This window comes from Balaenoptera physalus (genome assembly GCF_965194825.1).
Source record: "Balaenoptera physalus genome assembly, chromosome: 12".
NCBI lineage: Eukaryota > Metazoa > Chordata > Mammalia > Artiodactyla > Balaenopteridae > Balaenoptera > Balaenoptera physalus.
In genome coordinates this window covers 16452198-16473203 of record NC_138897.1, presented here as the reverse complement: position 1 = coordinate 16473203, position 21006 = coordinate 16452198, and the positions used below count along the sequence as shown (strand labels likewise).

The following is a 21006-nucleotide window of genomic DNA, read 5'->3' as shown; positions in this document are numbered from 1 at the left end:
CTGGAACACAATCCAGTGGGATTTACACACAGTATTTGTGTACCTTCTGATCCAGCAAGCCCGCTCACGGGTGTGTATATCTGAGCTAAAGCCTCACGTAGGTTTATACAGGGACACGTGTGAGGAGTTTGTCCCTGTGTGTTTTTGTGTGTTGGAGGCCATCTACGTGTCCGTCACCCGGGGAATAGCTAAGTCTAAGATGATGATGAGTTATTATACAGAAATCAGAAGCTCTGGGCTAGGTGAACACAGTAACACCATAAATAGTACAAATGTCGCTCCGAGTTACATATGTGGAAACAGGAGATCTGAAGCACAAGGCCATTCATACAAATCACAAATACACTTACATAAAATAAGAACACCTACAAATGAGATGATATATATCAAACATGGGGGTGGAGGGAATTGGGGGAAAGGAAAGAGAAAGGGAGAGATGAAGAAAGAGGAAAGGAAATGAATTATTTAAAATGAAGGGGAAGAGGACATATACGAGCACAAACAAACCAAATAAGAGACTTCCAGGACCAGGGCTAGAGAGGCATTAACCGTGGAACTTGATTACTGCACGCTTTTACTCCCAAGATTAAAAAACAAACAAACAAACAATCAAAAACCTCTCTCCAAAATAAGGTCCTACAAAATTGGATAAAAAAATTTTGAGACAGGAGTATTTTCTCCTGGCTGTATGGAGGAGAAAGAAAAGCTACCAAATTTTAGTTACATCTTTTTTACTCCCACAAAGCATTTATTTTTTAAAACATTTCAAACTCTTCATCTTTTTCAGCAACAGGTCATGTGTGAGGACGTACGTCATGGTTCTCCGCAGTGAAGAGATGGGCTGTGGGTGCAGAATGCAGGCTCAAGAGTGCTATCTGAATACATGTCTCTTCTTTTTTCGATCGTTTAAATTTTAGAGGTTTAGAAGGTGGAGCTGAATGCTGATAAATTCATTTGAAAGTGACACAAGGAAGCTAAATTTGCCCACTTCTTTTGCTTTGAAATTCAGCGTATGACTCTTTCGGGAAGCTGGGAAGCAATATATATTTTTTAAATTTTATTTATTTATTTATTCATTTATTTATTTATTTCTTGGCTGTGTTGGGTCTTCATTTCTGTGCGAGGGCTTCCTCTAGCAGCGGCAAGTGGGGACCCCTCCTCATCGCGGTGCGCGGGCCTCTCACCATCGTGGCCTCTCCTGTTGCGGAGCACAGGCTCCAGACGCGCAGGCTCAGTAGTTGTGGCGCACGGGCTTAGTTGCTCCGCGGCATGTGGAATCTTCCCAGACCAGGGCTCGAACCCGTGTCCCCTGCATTGGCAGGCAGACTCTCAACCACTGCGCCACCAGGGAAGCCCATGGGAAGCAATATTTTTAATGGAAATGTGGACAGGCTGGGATCTTCCAGTGAGTGTCTCTCCACCCACGCTCCATTGGGGCGTTTCCAAGGGCAGTACTGCAAGCTTCACATCCTGCATGTGAGCGTGGGATCTACACGCACACTCTTAAAAGACTGGTGAACATTGGACTCATGATATGAAACCTGATACAACTCCACTGGTTGCTTATCTTCATTGAAAAAAACCCAAACTATTAATATGTTTTGCAAAAAGTTAAAATTAAATTTTAAACAGTCGGTGGAAACTTGCTTGCATGTCCTGAGTATGGGACATTATAGGAGGTAGTTGTCCACCAACCAAACAGGTCTTCAGATGTTCCTCCTACCACATTGCATGGGACAAGACCTCCGGATGACCTTTGTGGGGAATCCAAGGTCAAGTTCCAGCCAATATTCCTGAGCATTAACTCCTGACTCACCATCAGTGTTTGGAATACCAAAGGAAATGGACTTCCCATTACCCATAATCCTTTCCCAGAAACAGAGCTCTGAGACGTGAATCTGAGGTTATCCTAGCAGATGGTTTGGAACTTTTACAAATACATCACTAAATAGGTTGACTGAGGTCACAGGGCTGACTATCTTCAAAGCATGTTAATTCTTTTACTTCTCGGAGGGAGAAAGCTAGGAACAGCACAGCCTCCTATTAAATACAAAGATATACTTTATGCCTGGCACACAACACTAAGGGAAAATACATTACTGGTTGGCTAATAACAGTTGTATAAAATAACGATAAGAAAACCAAGCTCTTTGATGTTAATGCTATAAAATGGTCTTACAATTGTTAACCAATGGAGATAGGGAGGTTATCACCCAGCTCCATTTGTCACGCTGAGAATTTGACAATGATTGCTTGAGGGTTCATATCCTATTTTCCAAGCAGACTAATGATTTTGATATCAGAGCAAAAGGTGAAACCTACACAATCATGTAAGTTATACGCTTAGAAGAAGCATCCCAGCAATTTTTATTTATAATTTGATCTTTGCTTTATTGGGACCGGCATTCTAATTATTGGCTTGATTTATTAATAAAATCTTTACTTGGTACATTGTGTCCTGCTACAAAGAAATGACAACTTGGCAAATTTGTTGAAAACTGTACGAGTTGTTAACTCTTAATGACCTGTAATATAGGAGAGAGATGCACTGGGGCAGACTACCCCACACTAGAGGCTGCTTTTTTTTTTTTCTTTTAATTTAAAAAATTTTTTGGCCGCACCGTGGGGCATGAGAGATCTTAGATCCCCAACCAGGGATCGAACTCGTGCCCCCTGCTTTGGGAGCACAGAGTCTTGACCACTGGACCGCCAGGGAAGCCCCGAGGCTGCTTTCTAAATAAGCAGCTACGTTAACCCTTGGAGCATATTTTTATTTAAATATGGGTGCATCTGATGTCCTGTAAGTTGACTTGAAATACTCTGTAATGGAAAAGCCATCTCCAAAGAAGTCAGCAAACTTTTCTTCTTTCAATAACTTCTTTTTTCCTTCTCCCAGTCTGCTGGATTCATGGGTAGTACAGCAGCAGCCTTACTTAGGAACGATCGTGCGTATATTCTATGAAAAATGACATTAAAGAACATTGTGGCATTGTGTTCCCAGGATGGAGTTGACTACAGCGTGGGTGTGTGTGTCCCCAATTCTTGTGCTGAAGAAGATGTGACTGAGATGTCTCGGCTGGGTAGGTCCAATAGAATACCCAGTGAACCTGTTGTCTCAGCATCAAGTTTGAAAAACCCCAGCCCCTTGGAGCCTCTTGGCCATTCTCTTGGGATTGAACCAAACTTTCATCCTGCTAAATCCAATAAACCGAGACTAATGGTGTTTGGGGGGTCTTGGTAGTGGAGGTGGAGGAGTAGGAAGGGAGTGGGTGGAAAGGAGGGGAAAGACATTGAAGAGAAGGTAGGAGCTGAATCTTTATGTAATAACTTTTTAAGCTTAATCTTCCCTCACTGCCTTAATCAGCCTCAGCTGGCTGGTTAGGTCTGAAGAAAGGAGCTGGATGGTATATGGTTTCCATATTGTGAGGGTTCTCTGCTGTGGCCCATGTGTGGAAATCAGTCAGATGCCAAATCCGGAAAGACGTTCTGAACTGGCATCGTGTGAAGCCCATGTGCTGTGATGGATTAATGCTAAGAGGCCAGCATTTGGTCCTGGTTTTCACCTCCCAGCTGTGTGATCCTGGGCAAATCACTTAATCTCTCCCTGCTCCAGCCTCTTCCTCTCTACAAAGAGGGGTGGACCATGCTATTCAGTCTGGCCCTAACTCTCTGCAGGCTTACAATCCCCTTCTGACTTTAGCCAAGTGGAATGAAAACATTTTAGTCCACATGGAAACCGGGTGGATTTCCTCTAAGTCTTTCAAAATTTTCAAAGGAAGAGCTTTAAAGCCTAAAATTTTTACTGCGAGCGTCTTTTGTACTTATTCTTGTCATCCATCCAAATAAGAACTAACGTGACACATTAAAAGGAAAACATTGTTTCTCTACATACAGAAACTTCCCACACCAAATGTGTGGGTTTCCTCCTCACGTTATGAAATTGTGACACTAAGTATCTGGAGGTGGTGCTGACCCCACAAATTAAGGGCTCAGCTTCACATGACTGCTCCCCACTTCAGACACCAGTTGTAAGTAGTGGGTCCTGAGGTTACCCACTACTTCTGTCCAACTTGGCTACAAATCAGGGGTTCCCCTGACTCTGATTTGTTCCCAGGATCCTCTCCTCGGGTTTGATAATTTGCTGTAATGCTCACAGAACTCAGGGAAACACATGACTTACTATTACTGCCTTATTATAACGAATAAAACTCAGGAATAGCCAAGTGGAAGAGATGCAGAGGGCAAGGTATGTGGAAAGGGGCACAGAGATTCCACGCCCTCTCAGGGTGCACCACCCTCCCAGCACCCCAGTGTGTTCATCAGCCTGGAAGCTCTCTGAACCCCTTTGTTTAGGGTTTTTATGAAGGGTCCATTATGTAGGCATGATTGATTAAATCACCGCCCATTGGTGAGTAACTCAATCCCCAGCCCCTCTCTTCTCCCCGGAGGTTGGGGATGGGTCTGAAACTCCCAACCCTCTAATCACATGGTTGGTTCCTCTGACAACCAGCCCCTCTCCTCCAAGAGTCACGTATTAGCTTAAACTCAAGTGTGGTTGAAAGGGGCTTATAATGAATAACAACAGGTGCTCCTCTCCGCCCATCACTTAGGAAATTCCAAGGCTTTAGGAGTTCTGTACCAGGAACTGGGGATGAAGACCAAATATATATTTCTTATTATATCACAATATCACACACGGTATTAAAAGCCTCTTTTAAGTGTTGATATTGCAGTTAGTTTTCTTTTTTTTTTAATAAATTTTTATTTATTTATTTTTGGCTGCGTTGGGTCTTCGTTGCTGCACGCAAGCTTTCTCTAGTTGCGGCGAGCGGGGGCTACTCTTCGTTGCAGTGCGCGGGCTTCTCATTGCGGTGGCTTCTCTTGTTGCAGAGCACGGGCTCTAGGCGTGCGGGTTTCAGTAGTTGTGGCGTGTGGGCTCAGTAGTTGTGGTGCTCGGGCTTAGTTGCTCCACCACATGTGAGATCTTCCTGGCCCAGGGCTCGAACCCGTGTCCCCTGCATTGGCAGGTGGATTTTTAACCTCTGCGCCATCAGGGAAACCTGCAGTTAGTTTTCAATAACCTTAAATTGTCCTCTGAATTTATGATTATCCCAACAGCTTCAGGTACATTACCTCTCGATCTAAACCAAATATTTCAGGTGGTATTAAAAAGAAAACCAGTTGTTATATATCAAATTTAAATTTCAGTTCTTGTTGGATAAGCCATAAATATCTTAGAAACAAAGAAAAACTTGCAGAGTTGTTATTATATTAGCATAGCAAGTGAATAAATGACTCTCTAATGAGTTAATGGTCATTATTATTTAAGAGATTCATCTGTTAGTCTAGTTTTTCTGCCTAATGCTAAGCTTATTAGCTAGAGTTGATATTAGAATAAAATGGAAGGTTAGAAATTATTATCAATACAAAGATATTTTGATGATTCTCTTTGAGGAACTAGAAAAATAAAGGGCCCTGATTAAGGTGAGCAGAGTTGACTTAGGTGAATATATTAGTGGAATTTAGTCCTCACTGCCAAGGTGTTTATCCAGCTTCTGCACAGAGGCAGCAGATAGAAATGGGAGCAACTGTGCCCAGGGGAAAAGGTCTCCATCTGGAAAGGATTTGTCAGCTATTCCTTAAAGCTTTTTGATGAGTTGCCAATATTTCCATTACAGATGTGGAGGCAACCAGCTCAGCAGTAGCTGTTTGTGCGGATTTTTTTCATCTAGATCACGAGGGTAGGAGTCAACATGAGGAGAAGACCGTGGCAGAGAAGCCAAGAAGAAATGAGCCCGGTATAGCAGAGAGAAGGAATATTCTGGGCAGGTCAGAACATATTGCTTTTAGGCAAAAAACTGCATAGTGTGGCTGCCATAGGATGTTATAAAATTTCAACCAACAGACTTTGTGTGAGTTCCTGATAATGAAAATATGGAACACCAGAGGGTCTAGATAAAATTTGGGTGTGATGATCGCAAACCTAGTTATTGTCTAGTTCCCTAACAATTCACGTCTGTGTATTTTAGCACCGCTTACTGTGTTCTGTTTCCTAGGGTTCCTGTAACAAAGTACCACCAACTGGGTGGCTTACAATGCATCACTCCCATCTGTACCTCCATCATCAGGTAGCGTTCTTCCTTGTGTGTCTCTCTGTGTCCAAATTTCCCTCTTTGTGTAAAGACACCGGTCACACTGGATTTAGGACCTACCCTAACCTAGTATTCAAACCATGGACCTCAGATTGGGACTTGAATACAAGTGCCGGGACTCAAACCCGGCCAGAACCCAGATTGGGATTTGAACCCACGGTCTTTTAATTGAGATCACACACCTGGTCTCAGGACTCAAAGAAGCTGAGGTTCTTGATGTCTCATCGCAGAAAGAATTCAGTGAGAGGCAAAGTGATAGGTAAGAAGTGGGTTTATTTAGAGAGAAGCACATTCCACAGACAGAGTGTGGGCCATCTCAGAGGATGAGAGGCCCCGAAATATGGGGTGGTTAATTTTTATGGGCTGGGTAATTTCATAGGCTTATGAGCGGGAAGATTATTCCAAGTATTTTGGGGAAGGGGTGGAGATTTCCAGGAATTGGGCCACTGCCCACTTTTTGATCTTTGATCGTTGGCTTTGGAACTGTCATGGCGCTGGTTGTGTGTCACTTAGATTATGCTAATGTATTACAATAGTGTATAATGAGGCTCAAGGTCCACTGGAAGTCAAATCTTCTGCCACCTTGGACCTAGTTGGTTCTAACCAGTTTTTGTCATGTCCTATGGCTATGTCATTTTTTAAAGGTTGCGCCCTGCCCCCTTCCCTCCTGTTTCATTATGACCTCATCTTAAGTTGATTACCTCTGCAAAGACCCTATTTCCAAATAAGGTCACATTCGCAGTGTTATCAAACTCAGGAGTTCCCAGGGTGGGAGCGGGGGTGGAGGGGTGTTAGGGTTTGAAACTTTTTGGAGTGGACACAATTCAATCCAGAACACCACCTAATACCTACTTGCGCATTTGGCTAGGTTATCCGAGGTCCTTTAAACATGACAGGGAGTTGGGAAGGTGGTGACTTATAGACAGATTAACAAGAGAAAATCAAATTTGATTACGTACATTACGGGGCTCCAGGAGACTATGGGACAAGTTAGGCAGTTGAGGATTATGTGCCCTCTGAGAGAAGAAGAATCGGGGAGGGGTTTGGGGCTTCAAAGGGAAGGAAGGCAATTTACAGGAAGGTGAAAAAGAACAGGTGTTCGGTAAACAAATGCTTGCTAGGCCATGCAGAGACAACGGACACAGAGAGGAATTTTTTTTTTTTTTTAATTGTACTCTTTTTTTTTTTTAACAAATGTTGATTTTTTAAAAAATTATTTGCTTTATTATTTTTTTAAATTTTATTTATTCATGGCTGTGTTGGGTCTTTGTTTCTGTGCGAGGGCTTTCTCTAGTTGCGGCGAGCGGGGGCCACTCTTCATCGCGGTGCGCGGGCCTCTCACCGTCGCGGCCTCTCTTGTTGCGGAGCACAGGCTCCAGACGCGCAGGCTCAGTAGTTGTGGCTCACGGGCCTAGTCGCTCCGCGGCATGTGGGATCCTCCCAGACCAGGGCTCGAACCCGTGTTCCCTGCATTGGCAGGCAGACTCTCAACCACTGCGCCACCAGGGAAGCCCTCAGAGAGGAATTTTAACAAACAGACTTTGCCGGGTTCCTTCCTGCCACACCCCTAGTTCCTATTATACTGTAGTTATCTATGGTGATGACTCCCTCTCTGGAACATGTCCCCTATCTACATTCTTTCTGGCAGTTAGGACGAAGGTCAAAGTTTCTTCCTGAGACTTTTGGGCCTTGATTGTCTTTAGCTTGGAATAATCTGCGTGCCAAAGAGACACATTTTGGGGTGGCACGTTTTGCTCCTCTGCGCTGTTCTCTTTCCTATGCTCTGTGAGGCCGATTTCATCTCACTTTGCCTACTATAGTTAGAATTATGAGACCTAGATAGTGGAACAATGGTGTTAGCACTGTGAGGGCCGACTTCTTCCCCCACTGCTGTCTCTCATGGATTTCCCTGAGCACTGATTGAGAAAATGGACCTATTTTAATAATAATAACTTGAATTACCCCCAGAAATGCCTTTCCAACTAAGGACTCAAAAGGAACCCAAAACATTTCACAGAATACCATTTTCTGTTCTCAGTTTAATTCAGAAAATATTTATTGAGCACTTTAGTATCTGGCCTTTGTGTGAGACATCACATGTGTGTGCTGGGGGAGAATCAAAAGGATGGGGAGTTACTCATTTTGGGAAACCTACAATTTAGTTGGGAAGAAGTGTCTGTGTGCCTGAGCTGTTGGGAAACACTGTCGGGAGAGAGATGCTCAGCCCCACGTTGAGCGCTGGGGACAGGCCCACTTGGAGAGGAGCTTTGGGGTGAGGGGCAGTGGGGGCAGGGAGAACCAGTCTGGGTAAACAGGAAACATTTATAAGGAGGGCTTGAGCTGGCCTATGTTAGTGCAGAGGTTGGGGGGTGGGCTGTGCTGAAATCTTGGAAACAGATCATTTATTTGGTTTCAAGCAAAGGTGTCATGTTCGCCTGTGTAGACCTGGAATCTGGTGCACTTCAGGTTGCTTGAATGTGCAGGGGCTGCCAGTTGGTTTATTTACTCTGGCAGGACGGAGAGTCAGGTGTGGGTGCTTCCTCTCAGTGCTCCTGGGACCTGAGGACACTGACTTGGGTCACTTGGTGACACTGGACAAGCCCAGGAAGCCCAACCGTCCATGTGCAGTCCAATTCTGAGAGTCTTGGCCCGTTTCCCAGCCCAAGCGCTGCCCCCCGAGCATAGCGTTTGGTGAGTCTCTGTGTTAGTTTGCTGGGGCTGCGTTAACAAAGTACCACAGGCTGGGTGGCTTAAACAACAGAAATGTCTTTCTCACATTTTTTGGCAGCCGGAAGTCCTAGATCGAGGTGTCACAGGGCTGGTCTCTCCCGAGGCCTCTCTCCTTGGTGTGCGGACAGCCACCTTCTCGCTGTTTCCTCACGTGGTCTTTCCTCTGCGTGCTCACGTGGGTGCGTCCAAATTTCCTCTTCATATAAGGACACCAGTCAGATTGGATTAGGGCCCACGTCAATGGAATATTTAACTTTATCACCCCTCTAAAAGAGTCACATTCGGAGGTACCAGGGGGGTAGGGTTCCAACATATGAATTTGGGGTGGGAGATTCAATTCAGTCCATAACAGTTTCTTCTCAAGGTCCCTTTGAACTTGAGTTTGGACCTCTAGGGTTCAATTACGTTCTATTCATTGTCCTTCTCTTCTGACCCTTAGGCTCCCTGGAGCCTTGTAATCGACACGAGAGGCACTTTGCAGGAAGGGGGAGTGATGTCTGCAAGGCAGCCCTCAGACCTAGCCAAGAGGGGTCCTATCCTGGACCCCATATTTAAGGGACGCCACACTTCTCTAGCCTTCCTCTGGCTGTGTCCCCCGCATGGGATGAGATGCTGCAGGGCCAATGGGACGTGCCCCGCCCCTGGAGCCTGCCCCTTGTCTTCCAGGCCACACTCTGAGTGTCTAGGACCTGGGAATTGCAGCGGGGGTCGGCCTAGGGGGTGGAGCTTAGGTGGTCCATACTCCTGCCCATAAGGCAGTTGGTGGTATAGGAACAGAGCATCTGAGGGGAAAAGGGGTGGGACCGGAACTGGGGGGGAGGGGGTGGGATCCTGCAGAAGCCCCCATGTACTCCTGACCCAGGCCCAAGGTAGAAGGGATGGGCCTGAGTGTCTGGGGGACCTAAGCTGATGACGCCTTCAGTGTAACCACGCTTAACCCTTTCTGTGACCTCCCTCAACACACGTACACACACACACACACACACACACACACACACACTTCCAGCACTATTCTGGCTTTTTGGTTGGGCCAGAGCTATTTAGAGGTTTAAAAGTCACTGCCAAACTACAGGGTGGTATGGTGATGGAGTGGGGCAGAGCCAGGAATGTCATTTAGTTAGTATACTGCCTGGAATATCTTTGGGGTTAGGGGGGCAGTGGTCACCCCATGGATGAAGAAGTTATCACCTTCCGGGTTTGCCCCCTTAGCAGTGAGGACCTGGGTCTCCCGTGTCCTTCAGAGTCTGGACACTGTTGCCCAACGCTTCAGATTTCATCCGCAGACAAACTGCTGACTGTGCGGGCAGGGATTCCCCTGGGGCAGCTGAGGTGATGTCTATTCTAACTTGCTTTAATCGGCTTCGGGGCCAATGAGGCAGTTCCTCTATGATTTAGACGGGGAAAGACTATCATTTGGGACAACTGGGGTACATTTTCCAGCTGCTGCTAAACCTGTGCTTCTTGAAAAGGGAGGCTTCAGATCTAACAAAAAACACACTTTTAAAAACAACGGAAGGTGAAGAAAATGTAATCTCGAAGCCCAGAAGTATAGTTTATCGTTTTATTCCTAATTCTGTTGTCTTGGACTCTTTGTTGCATGGAGGGCCCTTAATTAAAGTAAAAAAAAAAAAAAAAGTTTTTTTCAATAGTGTAGATAAACTACAAAGCTTTTACATCTTGATTTGGGATCTTCCCGTGACCTCCAACATGTGCTGTGCAGTTAAAGGTGACAAGGAAGGTTATGGTGGCTGTGGCTTCGCAGGATGTCCGCAGAAGGTCGCCACAGGGAGGAGCTGGGCTTTGCTTTGCAGGCCAAAGAAGCTGGTTTTCTCAGTTCATCCAGGGTCCGCAGGCTGGGGTCCTGATCAGTCGGCCAGAGGCTCTTGAGTGGTTCACTGAAAAAACAAAACTCCAGTTGATTCTTTTAAAATTAGAATAGAACTTCAAAGGGGAGCAGACTTGTCAGCTTGTCAGTTTTCAGGGTGAGAGTTTATTGGGGAAATTAAAATATTGAATACTACCAGGAAGTAGCTCGGGGAGCATCAATTCAAAGCGATTGGAATTGGAGAAAGGAATTCTGCTGCTGTGCCCCCCGTAGGAATCCCCTGATGCAGCCCCCTCACTCTTGGCCAGCGCTGAGGACCCACCAACAACTGCTTCTTGTCTCCACCCTTAACAGGTGACAATAAGACTCACAGGAATCACACATTTTTAACCTTTTAGTGGCCTATTTGGACATTTCAGAAACCCTCTGCTCACACTCATGGGAACAGTGGGTGCTGGAGGTGGAAGGGACATGAGAATATATTGTGTCCAACCCACCCTTCCTCATTACATACATGAGAAAATGAGACCCAGAGGGCTGAAGTGACTTGCCCAGAGTCACACAGCAAGGTGGCTTGAACCCAAAACTCCTGAATGCGAGTCTAGTAGTGTGGTGAGATGAGGTAGCTTGAGGGGATAAAAAGACCACATCCTTCAAGTTCGTACAGACCTGGGGTGAGTTCTGGCCCTGCTACTCAGCAGCAATCATAATAAAGACAACCAACATTTACTGAGCTCTTACTCAAGGCCAGGTACTTTCTAAGTGCTTTAGAGTTCTCGCTACATTTCATTTTCATAACAACCCTGTGAAGTAGGTATCTCCATTTTACCAAGGGGGAAACTGAGGCACAGGGCAATTAAACTAACTCACCCATGGTCAGATTGTCAGGGGTGGATGCAGGCTCCCAAACTGCAGATCCTGTATTCTTAACCACTACGCTCAAATTCATAAACTTACCTGAGGAGAATTTTCCTTGTCTGTAAAATACGGTAAATAATAGCTCTTTATAGGGATGTTGACAAAGTAGAAATAATGAGCAAGACCTGTCTCATAGCAAGTGGGCATTTAATAAACAGCAGTGTTTTTTGTTATTTATAACCAGTGTTGCTATTTTATTAGACCACGCTGTGCCCCCCATCCTTTGCTGAGATTTTGGAAGTCCCCTGGTCTGGTAAAGTGTGCACCCCAATTAGCAGCAGGAACACCTGGAAACTTGTTAGAAATGCAAATTCTCAGGCCCCTCCCCAGACCTACTGGATCAGAGCTTGCAGGGAGGGGAGGCGGGAAGCGGTCTATTTACCAGGCCCTTCAGGTAATTCTGAGGCACGCTAAAGCTTGAGACCTCTGCTCCCTAGTCTTATCACTTATATCTTCACAAACTATTTCTCGTGGTGACTAATTAACTGTGTCCTAAGTTGGTGCATCTTATCTTCAATATCAGGCAGCACCTTTCCCCAGCTTGTGGCTTCCATCTTATTTTTCCATCTCGTGTCACATATATTTTTCTCGTGGAGACCTGCTCACAGAAAGATTTGAGCCACCAATGAGGCCTTTGTGGATTGCCATTCCCAGTTCTGAGTGCTGGGAAAAGATGCAGAGCCTGGGCAGACTGAGGGTTCAGGAGACCCGTGGTCCACCTCCAGCTGGGCTAAGAGTTCCTAGTTCTGTGAGTTTCCGCACCTTTGAGCTCTAATTTCCCCATGTGTAAATCAGATATATTAAAAGCCAGCTGCCCATTTTAATGTCAAAGTTTGATTTTGAAATAATAAATATGAAAGCTCTTGGAAAAGCATCAAGTATTTATTGCAAAGTAAAGTGTTACTAATGCAATCTTTTTTTTTCTTCTTGGTAGATATTTTAAGATTCAGAAATGCTTCATTTTTGGCTCCTTCTCTCCCTCTCTTTACAATAAATTCCTTCTCCTCATCTGGTGGGGGTGTGGCCAGATGTGCTACTGGATTATTCTCCCTGGACATGTGTTGCCATGTGTCTGTGAGTATAGGCATCTCAGGTACCGGGTTGGGTTGTGCACGTTGGACTGTTTTATCAACTTTTGCTCACTAGCTACACTTGGCCATTTCATTTTCATTCACTGAATAATGTCTGATCACCATTTACTTTATTCATTTATTTATCTTAAAGGTGAATTTTAATTTAATTAATTAATTTATTTATTTTGGCTGAGTTGGGTCTTCGTTGCTGTGCACGGGCTTTCTCTAGTTGCAGCGAGCGGGGGCTACTCTTTGTTGCGGTGCACGGGCTTCAGTAGTTGTGGCTCATGGGCTTATTTGCTCCGTGGCATGTGGGATCTTCCCGGAGCAGGGCTCAAACCCGTGTCCCCTGCATTGGCAGGCAGATTCTTAACGACTGCGCCACCAGGGAAGTCCACCATTTACTTTAAACAAGAAAATTCAGACGTGTTCCAGAGGGAGCCGGCCACACCCAAATGTGATGGGCTTTTGGGATCACTGAGAAATGTATTCCATCCCCAAATATTCCTGTTCCTATCATGTGACCACTGAAGATGAATTTCTTTTATTTGAGGCATTGCTTCTCCCCCAGACACCTCAGCAGACTTGCCTGTTAAGTCTTAGTTGCATCTGACATTGTTTCTTAGGACAAACTAATGGCAGTAGGCTTGCTGGCCCAGAGGTCGGATCTTTTATAAGGTGCTTTCCTGAAAACCTCATTATTCTGCCCCCAGTAGGAGATGCCCATGTCTGTTTCATCACCCTGCCACCAGCATCAAAAGCTCCCTTTATGAAAACTAGTGCCAATTTGATAGATTCATAAATTGGTTTAATTTACATTTAAAAAAAATTGGTAATAAGGGTTTTTCTTTCTAAGTTTACCTGCTATTCATACTCTTCACTCCCTTTTCTATGTCTGTGTTAGTTGGGTTCTTACTGATTTTTTAAGGTTCATTCTACAGATGAAGGATATGACTCCTTAGTCATATCAGCTGCAAATCTCTTCCTCAATGTGTTGGTTGCTTTTTGTTTGTTATGATTTTTTTTTTTTTTTTACAATTATAATAAGGACTTTAGTGGAATCCATTCATCTTTGACTTTGTAATTTCTTTCATTATTTTTTCTTAGAAAGCCACTCCTAACCCTTAAACCTGTTAATGTTTGCCTACATTTCAGTAGGGGGCTGGAGAGGGTTTTTTTCCCCCTGGGCTGTTTTCTCTGCATCTTACTGTGGTGCTGGGGTGAGGTCAGGCTTGGTCACATGCGTGTCATCTCCCTGCAGGTTCCTCACCTTGCTGGGCCTCACCCTTCCTCTGGCTGGAACTGTCTACGTGGCAGCCACTGGGTGGAGGTCAGGCCGCAAGGCATCGCCCACACCTGGAGCGCATCCGGCCACTTACAGGAGTCTGCCTTTGAGAGAGCGGGTGAGGAGTGAGCAAATAAACAGAATCCAACGGACTGATTGCCTTGCCCGTCCCTCACTGTCAGGAACCCCGAGCAGAGGGAAAAGTAGGTATGTTAACAAACCAAGACCGCTCATGAGAGGTGACTTAGATGACGACGCTATTAGAAAATAACCCCTGCAGAGCTGGGGTCTAGTGATGCCCGAGAGCTTCTAAAAGCTGGAGTGAAGGTTGGGTCTCTGCTCTTCACAGTTGAGTCTTTGTTTACCATCAGTGTGTTCAGGCGAGGTTGCTGAAAATGCTGCTTTCTTTCTTAGGTACAATTATGCGGTGTGTTTTTGTGCAACTCAAAGTCTAGGTCAGAACAGAGATTGGGTTGCACTACGGTAATCCTCTAAGGGACCATCCCATGAGCACGATGTCTATTTTCAGTGTCACAGCTACACAGATGACTCACAGAACCTTCCTGGCGTTCCTGAGGTAAATGATTTACATATAAGCTGAAGCCAGGGGAGTGAGTGTGCAAAAAACATGAGGGGATTACAATGGAAATAGACAACCTGGCACAGCGTAGTGACAGGCTGGGTAGGGATAAGTCACAGCGGGTTGTGTTTTAGTTAAAAATCAAGAGCGTTACCTTTATTTCCACCTGCCCATATGGCAAGGCAAATACACACACACACACACGCACACACACACACACACACATTCTGAAACAAGAATAGCCTCACATGCAAGTATTTTTAGAAGATGTGGAATAATTTTTGGCAGAGCCTCTGAGGTCCACGCGATTGTCCTTCCTTTACTCCAACGAGAGGGAAAAAAACAAAACAAAATTTCAATGACTGGACCAGAAGAATATGAATATGTGCTCAAGTAGCTGCAGGGAATGCATCCAGTGTGGAAGGCAGTGATGACTTTATCAGATCCTATTTGGATCTTCAGGCAAAAACAAAAATAGCAGCAACATCAACAAAAAACCCCAACAATGAGAAAAACAACAAAAGCATGTTTGTATAAAGATGATAAAATATAAACACTGAGAAGGCTTAGAGGTCCCTGTGCAACCTCCTTCCCAAATCGGAAGCCCTCGGAACCCATCGTGATGGGAAGTTGCATTGTCAGGCTTCTGCATGGCGGCAATCCCTGCTGCCCTATAATTTCTACTCTTGGGCCCTGGTTTTTGCCCTCTGGGGTCTCAGAAAATAAATCTGCTTATTCTCTTGTTTCTATTACGGCCCTGTCAGATGTTGAGGACAGTTTTGATGGCCTCCCCCAAGCCTCAGACCTCTCTATTATTTCTCACCTCACGTGGTTCAAGAACTCTCTCTGCTCCCTGGCTGCCATCTAGAAGGTTCCAGGGTGGGCTTGGCAGAAAGAGCATATGCTTAGCAAACCCCAGGCAAACCTACCTTGGTTTCTAACTCTGCCCTTGGTCAGGTTGTTTGACCTCTAGGAACCTCAGTTTCCACATGTGTAAAATGGGGACATTTAATGGAATTTGTTGAAGGAATTCAATAAGACAATGTGTCCTCACCTCCTCCTAATTCGTTCCTCTTTTCCTTGTTCTCCCAGTTAAACCAGGAGAGGGAGGAATGGGTAGGGGCTTTAATTGGTCAAGACCTCTTACTAGACTGACCTTGCTGAGGTCAGCTGGGTTCCAGGGACCTGCCACATGCTTCTAATTGTCAGCTTGAGGGTGAGCCTACAGTCACCAAAATTCACCATTGCTTATCATCGGGTGAAAGGCTAACCCACAGAGCCTTCATTTTAAGACCAGATCACAGGCAGACACACCTGGTATGGTTCTAGGAATCAGCCCCTGAAACTTTAGGTTCTTCACCCAAAATAAGGCTCTCCCTGATCGGGACACTAAGGTTGTGTTAACTTTTTTCAGCAGCTACATTTAACTGTGGTCTCAAAATGGGGGGTTTCTGTGTTCCATTGCTCTAGCAATTTTTTTTTTTTTTTTTGTATTTAATGCCATCAGAGTAAAATATCACATTCCTGAATGTTTGGAAATAATCAAGATGGAGAGACCCTCAGGTTCAGCATGTTTTTCTCTCCACTTTTATACTCACCAGGAAGTCAAATCAACATAAGACCACTGTGTCTTCTAGATGTTTAGAGCCAAATAGGGTATTTCGGATTCCTAGTTCTTTATACTCCAAATAATCATTGCATTTGCTTAGAATGGTTTCCTGTTACGTGAGCCTGTTGTTTACTGTTTAGATGAGAAAAATACCAGCGAACGTTTGAGAACATCTTCATGAAGTAAATAGCTATGGATTTCGGCCCCAGGGTTCTTACTCTGTGGTCTGTTGCTTAAAGTGGGCTCACAGTTATAATCACTGAGAAAATCCAGAAATTCGAAGCACTGTCACACCCATGTTTCTCAAACTTGGGTGAGCACCTGAATCGCCTGGAGGGCTTGTCACCACACAGATTCCCAGGCCCTGTCCCCTCAGATTCTGAGTCAGTAGGTCTGGGGTGGAGCCTGGGACTGTGCATTCCTAACAAGTTCCCAGGGGGTGCTGAAGCTTCTGGTCTAGGGAGCCGCACTTAGGGAACCACATGCATTGTTTCACCTGACGCTCCCTGTGTTCCTGTGGTTTAGGATACTTTCCATTTACAAATGAGCGAAATGGGACTCAGAGAGGCTGTCTTCTCTATAGGCCAGTTGTTTTCAGACAATCTGATAGCTACTGCTAGTTAAGTTCACCCGCAAGTAGAACTTAGATGAAAAACAATAATAATGATAGCAAAATGTATTCAGTTCTTGCTTGCCAAGTTAGGCATTGGGCCAGATATTTGACAAATATTGTTCTTGAATCCTCACAACAGCCCTGCCAAAAATGTGCTCGGTTTAAAAGTGAGGAGAGAGGTAAAGGAATTGGCAGAACTGGGCAAAGCCAGGTCCCGTGACTCTGCTTTGCAGTTTGTGGCTTCTTGGGGAACCGAGGGGAGCCAGGATACGAGGTGTAGGACACTGCTGGTTGCGCTGTGACAATGCCAAATCCTGGGGAGAGAAAATTCTTCTAAATGGAAGGGTGCGCTTCATGCCTTCAGGCAGGCACATTTGAGAGCGACGCCCATGGAAAAACTCATCTTTACAGCTGGAACCTCAAAATGCTAGTTAATTACGCCCTTCCATTTAAGAAATGGACTTAGATTTCCAGAGCTTAGTTATAAGCCAGATCTCGATTGTGAATAAGTTTCAATCCTGCAAGGACTTCTGCCCACAATGTTTAAGGCACCCGGCTACGTCCTGGAGAAGAAATGAGTCTCTTGGAGCCGGCTTGAGTTTTGGAGGCTCCCGTTTCACAATTCCAGACACTTAATTGGCTCTCAGGATGAGCCAGATCAAATTTGTTTTAAATTAAAGGGAATAAATTAAGTAGAAGGGAGTCACCATTCTTAAAGCAATAGGGCTTAAAAGAGTGAGTGGTAGTAGCTGTGACACTATCTTATTTGTTCTTCACAATAATCCCATGATGATGAGATCTACTTTGATTCCCATTTTGCAGATGTGGAAATTTAGGCCAGAGAGGTTAATTCACTTGCCAGAGGTCACACAGCTAATACGTGACAGCTAGATTCAGAGCCAGGAGTGTCCAACTAACTGTAAGGTCTGCACCCTTAGCTGCTTCTCCACCGACCGCTCTGTTTTCATACCATGACAGGCAGGGATGTTGCTGGCAAGTGATTCATTCTTGGGAAAGCACTAAGGATGCCATTTCAAGTGACATGCTGGTCTTATGGAGCATGTGATTTCTTAATGATGTCTAAATCTCCCTTGCCCCAACCCTTTGTAAAACAGGACCGGGTCGGGGGGTGGCAGGCGTTGGCATTCTTGGGGACTGAGCTTGGGGAGCGTATTCTGTACGGGACAGTGGGGTCACCAACCTCAGGTCAAGACTGTTAGGGAAAGTCAAGGTTCATAGGGGAGGGAGACCAAGTCCAAAGGTCCACAGATAGATCAAGAGGGGACCACGGAAAACCGAGTTGAGCTTTCCAGGGTCGCAGGGAGGGAGCGTCCGTGTGGCGGCCAGGATCACTGGTTTGTGTCTTTTGCCTCTTGTCTGGGGGGCGGCGTGTGGACTGGTCTGGCTTTCAGTGTGGACAGTAACACCTTTGCTCCCGCCCAGGATTTCTAGGAGCCATGGGCCGTGCTCTGAAATGCTTTTCTTGGCAGAAGAACGTGCCGGCCCTCTGGACCACAGAGATGCCGGGAAGCACGTGCTCTGCCCTGAACGGCCTCTGAGTATTGAGCCTTCTCTGGATCGTGTCTGGGCACACGGTCAGATGACCGCGTGGCTGTCTTTGGGTGTGGAAAACTGAGGAATCTTTACGAGCCGTCGAGGAAGAGAGGAGCTTTTGTGTAGGGGGATCACGTTGGGCCCTAGGACGGGAGGCTGCAGCCTTCCACTCGAGCAGCCTTCCTTCTGTTTTAGAGACAGAGCCATGACTTCCCATAAATGAGTTTTCCAGGCCAGTGTCCAGTGGTTGTTTTACCTCCTCTTGGGTGTAAATCAGGCACCTGATTACCAGGTGAATAGTGATAGCTGAGTATTGTATTTTCATCGTCCAAAGAGCCGGGTTCCCTCTCGTCATGATTAATGAATCCAGAAACTTTTTTCTTCTCTCCTGGAAAAATTGGCAAATATAAATAAATATTGTGCACTAGTATGAAATCAGTGTTTCTCGACCTTCTTTCTGTTGCTATACTCCTGACGCACTCCCGTCAACAAAGTGGAACTCTCTAAGTGGGGACCAAACACACATATCAGAATTGAGGGGAGGGGCCGGCCCGGTGTAGTTTGAAGATCCTCCCAGGAGATCTGAACCGTGAGGGACAGGTGATGCTGCTATAGCCCCAAGGGCGCTGCTGGCCCTGTAGAGGCACAAAGGAGCGCTAAGCCCTGGTTACCATTAGCTACCTCAGCCACCATCTCTCTCTCTTTTTTTTTTAACTTTTTATTTTGTATTGGAGTATAGTTGATTGAAGTATTTGTTGTTGTTGTTTGTTTGTTTGTTTTTCACCATCTCTTATTCCCAATCCAAGTTCTCCTCTTAAGTGAATTACGGGGATGCATAAAACCCTCTCAATATAACTGAAAGCTAAAGGTGTTCTTCTTGCTTTTTCTGAAAAGATAAATCACATGATTTTCTTCTGTTAGATAAAAAGATATTGCTTTTTATGTCTGTGACAGATAATGTGCTTGAATGGAAAGCCAGAGTGCTTAAAAATCCATTGTACCTTTATTCTCGGAGTGGCCCATTCTATCTTGGCGTCGACACATTTTTTCCTGATCAGGTGATAAGGTGTTTTCTCTGCTGTTGTGCTTGTGGCTGCTTGTTCGGGGATGTGTGGATGCGGATGTGTGGCTGTTCTCACTTTAGTGAGAAAAATTGAATGGCTCACGTTGACTCACCTTGGCCTTCGCTTCTGTGCGTCTCTGGACAGTACTGTTCTCACTGGTTCCTCTCTTTCATATCTTCAGTTTATTAAACGATTTAGGATGGCTCTCTAAAATGGGCCTTTTACAAAAGGTGATTTTATTTATCAAAACTGTTTACTTCAGTGGTTCTCAAATTCTGGCTCATGGTATGATGCAAATTCATGATCAAGTTGTCAGTTCTCACTACAGTGAAATGTGAAGAAATAAGACAATGATGTGATATTACATAAAGCTATATTTATTTAAATTAACTACTAAGAGGTAGATTTTCTTCAATGTTTGATAAATGTAAGGCACTGTGTTAAGTCCTTTGCAGCATTACCTCATTCAATCCTCAGAATGTTCCTATACAGTAGGGACAACTGTTATAATAAAATCCCCAGTTTTTTCGTTCTTTTTTTGGTTGAAGTGAAATTCACATCACATAAAATTAACCACTTAAAGTGAATGATTCAGTGGCATTTAGTATGTTTACAATGTTGTACAACCACCACTTCTATCTATTTTCATCATCCCCAAAGGAAACCTCATACCCATTAAGCAGTTTCTCCCCAGTGCCCCCTACCTCCAGTTTTTAGAAATCTGCTGTCTGTGTCTGAGGATTTACTTGTTCTAGGTATTTCATATAAATGGATCACACGATATGTAGCCTTTTGTGCCTGGCTTCTTTCACTTAGCATGATGTTTTTGAAGTTCACCTATGTTGTAGCACAAGTGTAGTACTTCACTCCTTTTTAATGGGTGAGTAATATTCATTGTATGGCTAGACCACAAAATCTCCATTTTAAAGATAAGAAAATTGAGACTAAAGAGGATAGTCCTGGTGGACCCGTCCTCTAAACCCAGGCAATCTGACTCCAGAGTCTGTGTTCTAGCCACCGTGCTGGCCTGCCTCTACCTCTTTTGGATTAAATATCCCTTCCTTCGTAGGGAGATGGTGCTGGTAGATGGCAGCTATTTTTATTAAATGCTAAGCATTCATCCATCCAACCATGCTCTATTGAATGCCTATTTGCCAGGCATCGTTCTAGGTCCTGAGGATACATCAATGGGTAAAACAAACAAGGGCTTCTCATGGGGCCTCCATTTATGTCTGTGTGTGTGTGTGTGTGTGTGTATGTGTGTGCATGATTGGCAATAAACAAATAAATAAACAAGAAACAACCTGATAGTAATAAACATCAGGAAAGGAATAGAACAGGGGGTTGTAGCTGTTTAGACTAGGTCAGAGAAGGCTTGTCTGATGAGAGACTATTTGATCTGAGACCCAAATGGCAAGAAGGAGCGGCCATGGGAAAATCAGGGTGAGATAGTTTCAGGCAGAGGGAGCAACTAGTACCAAAGTCTAAGGCAAGAGAGGGAGAGCCTTGTTAAAGGAGCCGAAGGAAGGCTGAAGCATGGTGAAGGTGGAGGAGATGAAGACAGGAGAGACAGGCAGGGCTGGACTGTGTAGGACCTTGCAGC

The 21006-nt window shown here is 44.9% G+C and overlaps 1 protein-coding gene across 1 annotated transcript in view; it reads left to right on the top strand.

Moving 5' to 3' along the window:
• The window catches only part of LOC309640322 (O-acyltransferase like protein-like), a 67497-nt gene that overhangs the window by 15652 nt on the left and 30839 nt on the right, over positions 1-21006 (top strand). Inside the window, 10 exon segments of the mRNA XM_082418780.1 lie at positions 1357-1476; positions 3002-3080; positions 5679-5829; positions 6057-6128; positions 12560-12802; positions 13960-14101; positions 18216-18341; positions 18345-18378; positions 18381-18407; positions 19294-19405. Coding sequence (XP_082274906.1) covers positions 1357-1476; positions 3002-3080; positions 5679-5829; positions 6057-6128; positions 12560-12802; positions 13960-14101; positions 18216-18341; positions 18345-18378; positions 18381-18407; positions 19294-19405 — 1106 coding nt within the window.